The sequence below is a fragment of the Rhinopithecus roxellana genome, chromosome 2 (genome assembly GCF_007565055.1).
Source record: "Rhinopithecus roxellana isolate Shanxi Qingling chromosome 2, ASM756505v1, whole genome shotgun sequence".
NCBI classification, from domain to species: Eukaryota; Metazoa; Chordata; class Mammalia; order Primates; family Cercopithecidae; genus Rhinopithecus; species Rhinopithecus roxellana.
The window spans coordinates 133722053-133731563 of NC_044550.1; the positions used below are offsets into that span (position 1 = coordinate 133722053).

The 9511-nt window shown below is 51.9% G+C and overlaps 1 protein-coding gene across 11 annotated transcripts; it reads left to right on the forward strand.

Moving 5' to 3' along the window:
• The first annotated feature begins 1479 nt into the window (after positions 1–1479).
• On the forward strand, positions 1480–4718 carry LOC104678490 (tubulin beta-8 chain-like). Of its 11 annotated transcripts, none has more exons than XM_030924466.1 (5): positions 2391–2447; positions 2703–2811; positions 2888–2998; positions 3494–3647; positions 3720–4572. In XM_030924466.1, the coding sequence occupies exons 1-5, from the start codon at positions 2391–2393 to the stop codon at positions 4507–4509; spliced, it is 1221 nt and encodes a 406-aa protein (XP_030780326.1). In that variant the 3' UTR covers positions 4510–4572. The 11 variants fall into 11 exon arrangements, with proteins under 11 accessions (XP_030780365.1, XP_030780326.1, XP_030780352.1 ...); XM_030924492.1 differs by having other exon boundaries at positions 3494–3622; positions 3869–4572; XM_030924471.1 differs by having other exon boundaries at positions 3494–3519; positions 3592–4572.
• Positions 4719–9511: the final 4793 nt, after the last annotated feature.

Here is a 9511-nt window from a genome sequence, read left to right on the forward strand (position 1 = left end):
TGTGGTGGGCACCTGTAATCCCAGCTACTCAGGAGGCTGAGACAGGAGAATCACTCGAACCCAGGAGTCAGAGGTTGCAGTCAGCCGAGATCATGCTACTGCACTCCAGCCTGAGCAATGGAGCAAGACTATGTCTCAAAAATAAATAAATAGGCCGGACGCGGTGGCTCAAGCCTGTAATCCCAGCACTTTGGGAGGCCGAGACGGGTGGATCACGAGGTCAGGAGATCAAGACCATCCTGGCTAACCCGGTGAAACCCTGTCTCTACTAAAAAATACAAAAAACTAGCTGGGGGAGGTGGCGGGCACCTGTAGTCCCAGCTACTCAGGAGGCTGAGGCAGGAGAATGGCGGGAACCCGGGAGGCGGAGCTTGCAGTAAGCTGAGATCCGGCCACTGCACTCTAGCCTGGGCGACAGAGGGAGACTCTGTCTCAAAAAAAAAATAATAATAAAATAAATAAATAAATAAATAAACCATCCAATCTCATGAGGCTTATTCAATAAACCATCCAATCTCATGAGGCATGTCACAAGAACAACATGGAAAAGACCCATCCCCCAGTTCGATTACCTCCCACTAGGTCCCTCCCACGATATATGGGAATGATGGGAGCTACAATTCAAGATAAGATTTGACTGGGGACACAGCCAAAGCATGTCACAGGTAATGAAACAAATTTACTCTGGGAGGCCAGACTTAAGAGAGATGAATCCCTTGACCATCCCAAAGAAGAGTGGTTAACAGATGCAAGTTGTTTTATGCATCAGGAAAACAGGAGGGCTAGATATACCATTATTAGTCAGCACAAGAGAATCAAGGCACAGGCCTTGCTGGCCTCTACCTCAGCTCAAAAAGCTGAGTTAATTGAACTTACTAGGCCCCTGCAGTTGGGAAAGGATTTAAAAGTTAACATTTACACTGATTCCAAGTATGACTTTTTAGTACTTCATGCTTATGCTGCAATTTGGAATGGGTAGGGACTCCTGACCCCCCAAGGGCTTTTCCATACAACATCATTCAGATTTTGAGCTTGTTAGAATGCTGCTTTGCTGCCAAAAAGTGACTATAATTAATTGCAGAGGACATCAAAAGAGAGACTGACCATGTAAAAGGAAATGCCCTTGTAGATGCCACAGCCAAGGCCCCTGCACTGAAAGGGCCAATGAAGCTTATGGGTGTGCTGGTCAGCATGCATAGAACTGGGCCAGAATACTCTGAAGAAGAACAAAAATGGGCCAGGGATTGCATTTCAGTCCAGGGCCCCTCTGGCTGGCTGAATGATGGTAATAAATTACTAATGCCAAGTACCAGTCATAGGAATATAATTCAGCACTTTCATGATTCTTTTCACCCTAGAAGGGATTCTTTGTTGTTGTTAATGTCTCGTTTGTTTGTAGGGGTAAATCTTTTCAAGACACTAAAACAGGTGACTCAGCACTGAGAGCTGTGTGCCTGACATGACCCAAACAGCCAGCAATTTTCTCCTTCTCCAGTTAAACCTGTCCAAAATTGAGGAACCTATCCAGGTCAGAACTGGCAACTCTAATTTACTCAGATGTCTTTCTACAGGAGATTCATATATTTGCTAATGCTCACTGATACCTTCACTGGTTAGATCAAGGCATTCCCCACCCCATCTGAACAATGTTTACCAGAAGAAACAACTCCTCAGTTTGGGAAATCTAAAAGCCTGCAAAGCGACAAGGGCCCATCTTTCACAGCAGGCATATCCCAACACCTATCCTCAGCTTTAGGAATCCAATATGAGCTTCATTCTGCGTGGAGACTGCAGTCCTCTGGAAAGGTGAAAGGGCTAATCCTACTCTAAAGAAAACTAGCTAAATCAGAGGCCTATCTCTAACACCCATAGCTTACTGTGGGTTTGAACTGCTCCAAAGTGAAACTTATAATGAAGTCCTGTTGAGTTAACATACGGAAGGCCTTTCCTAACCACAGGTTTCCTAATAGAGGACAGGACTCATCAATTACAAAAATATGTCATCAATCTAGGACAGGTGCAAAGGCACTCTGTGAGTGTGGAAACTAGAGTCCTCCCCTCCCACATGGGAGGAAAATTCAGTTTCAGATCAGCTAGGGATTTAGTCTTACTAAAGACGTGGGAGGAAGTTATCCAGCTGACCAGCTTTCCCCAACATGGAAAACGACCATAGCAGGGACACCTCAGCTCCCCAACAGAGGTTCAACGCCAAGGGACTCACAGGTGGGTATACCTGTGTGGAAGTAAAGCTGTTGCTTATTCTGGGAGCCCAATGCGAGCCTGGGGGAGGTGGGCGCGGGGCTTTTTCAGCTGGCGGAGGGTGGGCTGGGTCACTGCGCGTCTGCTCCTCCTCCTCGCGTTTCTCCTGCCGCCCTGATCCCACCTTAGCCATGAGGGAGATGGTGCTCACGCAGGCCGGGCAGTACGGGAACCAGATCGGCACCAAGGTTGGCAGCGGGGCCTCTGAGGGCCCAGCTCGGGCCTGCGGGTGGCTAGGGAAGATGTTGGCAGTGGTGGGGGCGGGTCCCCTGCATTGTGGCCCCTGGGCTCCCTGCCGGGCACGCGGTGGGACTGGGCGGCTGGCGAGGCGGCAGGGGTGGACCCCAGGGACACGGTGGCCTAGGGATAGGGGTGGGGGTGGGAGAAGGGCTGCGGCGCCCCGGTGACTGGCCCTGGCCTGTCCAGCCCCTCCCGTCTCGCAGTTCTGGGAGGTGATCTCTGATGAACACGCCATCGACTCCGCGGGCACCTACCACGGGGACAGCCGCCTGCAGCTGGAGCGCATCGACGTGTACTACAACGAGGCCAGCGGTGAGACCCCCGACCTCCCCCACCGCCCTCCTGGGAACGCGGCCCTCCCCTCGCTCATGCCCCCCGCCCCTCTCAGGTGGCAGGTACGTGCCCCGCGCTGTGCTGGTGGATTTGGAGCCGGGCACCCTGGATTCTGTGCGCTTGGGGCCCTTCGGGCAGATCTTCAGGCCAGATAAATTCATCTTTGGTGAGCTGTGGGTGAGGACTGGGGTGCGGCTTCTTAGCCGGGGCCACTCACAATCTAAGAGTGCCCCAAGGTCGTCGCCATGGGAATTGTGGATCCAGGGCCCCTGAACACCCTCCTATCCTCCCAGTCAAGTCGCTCCAACTGCCTGCTAAAGGGGCTTTGGGAGGAAGGCCCAGGTGTCTCCTCAAGGTGAAGAGCTACTGATGTAAACTCCCTACAGGGAGCTGAGCTGGGGCCGTGGCTACTGCCTTCCCTGAAAATGGGCAGGAGCCACCTGCGGGGAGGTCTGTTAGCCTGTCTCAGGTTTGACTCCTGACTTAATTTCTAACAGGGGAGGCTGCTGTCCTGTAACTCTGGGGGAGGGGTTTCATTTGCTCCATCTGTAGGGCGGATGGTGCTGTCACCTCACATGTGACACTTGGCCCTTTTTGCATTATGGTGACCACCGATGACCGTCTACCTGGCCATCGAGTGACTGGCTGTACTGTCTTACAGGTCAGTGTGGGGCTGGAAACAACTGGGCCAAGGGGCACTACACAGAAGGCGCGGAGCTGATGGAGTCAGTGATGGACGTTGTCAGAAAGGAGGCTGAGAGCTGTGACTGCCTGCAGGGTTTCCAGCTGACCCACTCCCTGGGTTGGGGGACAGGGTCTGGGATGGGCACCCTTCTGCTCAGTAAGATCCGGGAGGAGTACCCAGACAGGATCATAAACACATTCAGCATCCTGCCCTCGCCCAAGGTGTCAGACACGGTGGTGGAGCCCTATAATGCCACCCTCTCGGTCCACCAGAACATAGAAAACGCGGATGAGACCTTCTGCATAGACAATGAAGCATTATACGACATCTGTTCCAGGACCCTGAAACTGCCCACGCCCACCTATGCTGACCTGAACCACCTGGTGTCTGCCACCATGAGCAGGGTCACCACGTGCCTGTGCTTCCCAGGCCAGCTGAATGCTGACCTGCGGAAGCTGGCCGTGAACATGGTCCCATTTCCCCGGCTGCATTTCTTCCTGCCTGGTTTTGCCCCACTGACCAGCCGGGGCAGCCAGCAGTACCGGGCCCTGACAGTGGCTGAGCTTACCCAGCAGATGTTTAATGCTAGGAATATGATGGCCGCGTGTGACCCCCGCCATGGCCGCTACCTAACGGCGGCTGCCATTTTCAGGGGTCACATGCGCATGAGGGAGGTGGATGAACAAATGTTCAACATTCAAAATAAGAACAGCAGCTACTTCGCTCACTGGCTCCCCCACAACGTCAAAACGGCCGTCTGTGACATCCCACCCCGGGGGCTAAAAATGTCAGCCACCTTCATTGGGAACAACATGGCCATCCAGGAACTCTTCAAGCGTGTCTCAGAGCAGTTTACAGCAATGTTCCGGCGCAAGGCCTTCCTCCATTGGTATACCAGTGAGGGGATGGATGAGATGGAATTTACCGAGGCAGAGAGCAACATGAACGACCTGGTTTCTGAGTATCAACAGTACCAGGATGCCACAGCCTAGGAGGAGGAGTTTGAGGAGTATGCTGAGGAGGAGGAGGAGGCCTAGAACTTTCCTTTTCTAGGTAAAGGGGGGAAGCAGTGTGGATTCTTTACTGCGTTCTGACTGCCATGTGTCACTATGCACTTGTTCCCGTCTTCACCTCTCCTCCTGCTGCATTTTAAAGCATGTTTATAGTATATGGTTTTGCCTAATAAAGTATTCTCGTAGCATCTGACTTCACCTCCAACTTCTTTCTATGGGCCCTCCTCCGGTTACGGCTGCCAGATGCGCATGGTTGTCCTGCAAGGCTGAAGCTGTCTGGGTTTGTCGCGTGCCCAGGAACAAGCATTCCAGTGGCTCCAGGAGGGGAGTCGGCATGGGCTGTGGACATGGCAGGCAGGCTTCACATGAACCTGGGGATGCCCTGGGCCTTGGGCGGCTATGTGGTGGAAAACCTGTTCTGAAGGCAAGCCTCGGCTTATCCCATGTTCCAGACTTCTAGGGGACCAGCTGGCCCTCTGTTTCTGGAACTTTAGAAGTGGCCAGTGACCCTGGTGGGCAATGTCCCCAAAGTCCCATCTCAGGGTAGGAATGTGGTCAGCTAGCTCTGAACCAGCAATGAAGGGTGGGCAAGTAGGACCCTAGCCACTCCATCACCATGATGGCCTGGGTGTATTTGGCCTCATTCTCTTGAGGTGGGCATGGGATATCTGGCAGGGACTAGTGGGCAGAAGTCAAACCCAGTGTATACTCACATGCACTGACCCCTGTGTAGAAGGGGATTAGGTCCTGGGGGCCATAGATGGTGGTTGCTGGGCCTGTGTGCTCCAGGCAGTCTCTCCAGAGGCACAGATGGGGTTTCTGAACAGGACCTGGGGAGACGGGCAGGTGCTCACAATGCTGCTTCCCCCAACTGGCAGCCAGTGAGAAAAACTCCTGAGTGGAGGTCTGACCTGCCCCAGTCTGGAGGGCTGATGCTTTCTGGAAAGGTGGCTAATGTGTACTGTCTGCTGTCTCCCTGTCCCCCACTCCAAAACTTCAGGGCAAAAATTAATCCAAGATTGTCAGGATGAGAAGGGTGAGGGTGGCACCTTTGGGGATAGGCCCTTTAGCCTGGCAGAGTCTCCTCCCCAGGCTTCTCGGGGAGCCTGGACTTCAAAGCCTACTTTGGGGAAGCTGTCAAATAAGAGATGTGTGGGTGATCTGGGTGCCGGGCAGCATGCACGGACGGTGCTCTTCTACCTGGCTCTTGTAGAACTTGTCCATGGCCTGTGTGATGGTCTCTTGGTAATTCCCACCCCCACCCCCATCCCCATGAGACAGATAAGGTGAAGCCAGCATAGCCTGGGGGTGGGCAAATGTACAGGTATCCCCTGGGCATACCTACCTGCCTTCGATGTGTCGGGGAAACAGGTGAGGCCCGTTTTTCTCTGAATGTTGGCAATGGTCTATTGCAGCCAAATGGGAACAGGCAGGCAAGAGAGTGCCTCATCTTGAAAGACATGGCTCCTGGAAGCAGCTGGGAGGGGGCAGAGGTCCCCCTTACTCCCCCACCCTGTTCTCAGAGCAGGAAAAGGGGGCTCTGTGACAGCCCTGCTCAGTGGCTCTCAGTGTCTGAGGGGTGTCCTTGCCCAACCCAGGTGCGCACCCATCTGAGATGGCCTTGCATGGACCTGGTTGGGAAGGTTCAGCTGCAGCAACCACTGGAACCTGCCTACACCTAGCGTCTCCACTCATGTGTGGGGCTAGATGTTCCTCCCTCCTGTAGTGGTGCAGCCAGAGTGGCAGAGGGGGCAAGTCACTGCTGCAGTTCCCACCTGGTTCTGAGTGGGGGTCAGCCTGGGTGCACATGTACTTCCCAATTACCTGGTTCCGTCTGGGGGCTTCATGGACAGGAGTGGTGCTTTTCCAGGCTTCTTTTCCATATGCCAGCTACAGGCCCAGGTTTCCCAAGTTTCTGGAGCCCCTCTTCCAGCCTGGCAAGCGTGGCGTGTTATAGCGGAAGGACATCAAGCCTACAGGCAGCAGAGCTGTCTGGGTATGTTCTCTACCCCTGGAGGCCCCTGGTTGTTTACCTCTTTGGGTGAGAGTCAGCTTAGGATCTCAACATTCTTGAAGGACTTCAGAACTATACAGACAGCGGCTCAGGAGGCAGCAGGGGCTGGGACTGGCAGCTAATCAGTGTAGTGGGGGTTGTAGGGCTCAGTTTGGTCTTGCAGGGAATTCAGGGAGGCTTGGATTTGCTGAAGCTATAGACGAGCTTGGGCTTGGATATGGAAACAGCATAGAGCAGGGGCCCTTCAGCACGCTGGGCTCTGAGTAGTTGCACCTGGTGCACCCACAGGTGTTCCCCACCCGGAGCACAGCTGTGGACAGAAGCCGGGAAAGCTGTGGAGGGAAGAGGAGAAGGAGGGAGTCTCAGGGCGGCCCCAGCAGCCAGGCAGGGCCTCTGCAAGCGAGAGGCAGATCCAGCCTGTTGGCCACTCAGCAGCTGCTCGGCCGGCTGCAAACCACCTGACCTCTGTTCACCAGTAAATGGGGGTTGCAGAAGCACTTTCCTTCTGGGACTTCTGAAGATCGAAGGGGCAGCACACACCACGTGCTGAGAAAGCGCCGAACTCTGGCAAGCTTCTCCAAGAGCACCTCATCAGATTAGCATCCAACCTGTACAGGACACCATCGAATCTCCCCATCCCTCGTTCCAGCCGAAGAAACCAACCTGTACAGGACACCATCGAATCTCCCCATCCCTCATTCCAACTGAAGAAAAGGGAGTCTCTGTCCTAGGGGAGCGAGCACAGGCATATCTATGCAGTGGGCACATGGCCCAGGTTGGGGGAAGGCCCTTGGATACATGCTGGTTTCACCAGCTGTCTGTGGGTTGGGTTTGGCCTGGACCCCTGTACCCCAGGAGGCCGCTAGCTCCCTGTATGGGACAGGACTGGGAGGTGGGTGGGAGGGCTGATCTTTAAGGCAAGCCATTATTTGGCCTCATGGGAAGTGGTGCAGGTGGTTGTTGGTGGCTCAGTTTTGCAGGACATTTTAATATTTCTAGGAAACAGAAGTATTACATTATCCTCAGAATAATTTTGTCTTTCTTGTTAATAATAATAGTCCTTCAGTCGCCCTGCCTTCCCACTGGGTGTGAGTGCATCTCTGCTAATGTGGGGCATGAGAACGGATGCCAGAGGCAGAGCAAGCAGCTCAGACGCCATAGCAGCTATTCATTTTTTTGTTTATTTATTTATTTTGAGATGGAGTCTCACTCTGTTGCCCAGGCTGGAGTGCAATGGCGCAATCTCAGCTCACTGCAATCTCCACCTCCTGGGTTCAAGTGATTCTCCTGACTCAGCTTCCAGAGTAGCTGGGATTACAGGCACCCACCACTATGCCAGGCTAATTTTTTGTACTTTTAGTAGAGACGAAGTTTCACCATGTTGGCAAGGTTGGTCTTGAACCCCTGGCCTCGGGTGATTCACCCACCTTGGCATCCTAAAGCACTAAGATTACAGGCATGAGCCACCGTGCCTGGCCGATTGTGGCATCTTAATCACAGAGCGAAGAAGGCCTGGACCCAGCATGAAGATGATGAAAAGGGGGAAGAGCAGCTCTCTCATCTATGGTGTTGCCAGGCGCTTCCAACTTTCAACATAAGGGACACTAAATAGCTTTCCCAACAAAAACAACTGAGATGTTGGGTAAAACCTACAAAAATGCATCTTTGTAAGTGCATTACTGGGCTGGCATTGAAGGATGGAATCCGCAGCAGTCAATAAAGAATTGGCAGGAACCAAAGTGGAATTTTTTTTTCTGTTTAGACACTTGCACAGAGGATGGGGCATCAGAAACAAAACCAGATGTCTCTCCAAAATGAGGTCAGAAATCTGCCATCTTAGACTTAAAATAAAAGCCCACCTCAGAGCAGGAGCAGCTAGGAGAGCACCTGTCCCTGCTTTGGTGCTGGGTAGAGGGAAAACCACTGACCCTGAGAACCGATAAGAAACAGTCCTCCAGGAGTTCGTGCTGGAAGACCTGGAGAGCATGGGTCAAATCGATGTGGCACCAGGCGGCTGCTAACTTCACCTCTACCCCATGTGAGTGAACATCTTTGCTGAAACAATGCAACCCTGTCCTCAAAATATCTCTCCACATAAAATTCCAAGGAAGATAAGTCCACGTGCAAAAAGTTACAAAATATAAGTAAACAAAGTACTGTGGATACATCCAATAATTCAAGAAACAAATTCAGCAGAGCCACAAAAATCCAAAAGGAGGAAAAGATCAACTGCTGACAAGTATCCACTGCTGTTGCTCCTGTTAAGAAACTGTATTTCATAAAAAGCTAGACACACCCTTCTGCGGCCTCACACTTGCCTTCTCAGGCATGTCTGCCCCAGAAATGCCCTTGCACTGTTTTCTCCAAGAGACACATACAGTGCAAGAATATTTAGGCAGTGACTGTAGAAATAGAAAACACCTGAAAGCCATCCAAATACACCTCTACCAAAGAAAAAAGCTGCCATAGTCACATTGTGGAATATGATACAGCTGTGAAAATGAACTGCACTTAGAAGCATCAACAATGAAAAATTATAGTGAACAAAGGAAATTACTGAAAAATACACTGCTATTCTATGTACAGTTCACAAACCATAACATATGACATTGCTTAATAATATACACAGAAATGATAAACCTTATGAAAAGCAAGACAAACATTTACACATTAGTCCTATGTCTGGGTGAAGAAGGGAGACCCAGGTGATCAAGGAAGGGCATATTGTAGCCTTTCAAGACACTCGATGCTAATGGATGATGACATCACCGCAATTATTAATCTATCGGATTATGCATTCAGTTTTGTTTGTTTTTGAGGTGGAGTTTTGCTCATGTAGCCCAGGCTAGACTGTAATGGCACGATCTCGACTCACTGCAACTTCTGTCTCCTGGGTTCAAACAACTCTCCCACCTCAGCCTTCCGAGTAGCTGGGATCACAGGTGCCTGCCATGATGCTTAGCTAAT

Bases quoted from the DNA above. Each gene is read 5' to 3' on its own strand.
- LOC104678490 (XM_030924454.1), top strand. From the start codon at position 2,391: ATGAGGGAGATGGTGCTCACGCAGGCCGGGCAGTACGGGAACCAGATC. The intron at 2,448-2,702 runs GTTGGCAGCGGG...CCCGTCTCGCAG, and splicing joins GGAACCAGATCGGCACCAAG to TTCTGGGAGGTGATCTCTGA. The intron at 2,825-2,882 runs CCTCCCCCACCG...CCCCCCGCCCCT, and splicing joins GCCAGCGGTGAGACCCCCGA to CTCAGGTGGCAGGTACGTGC.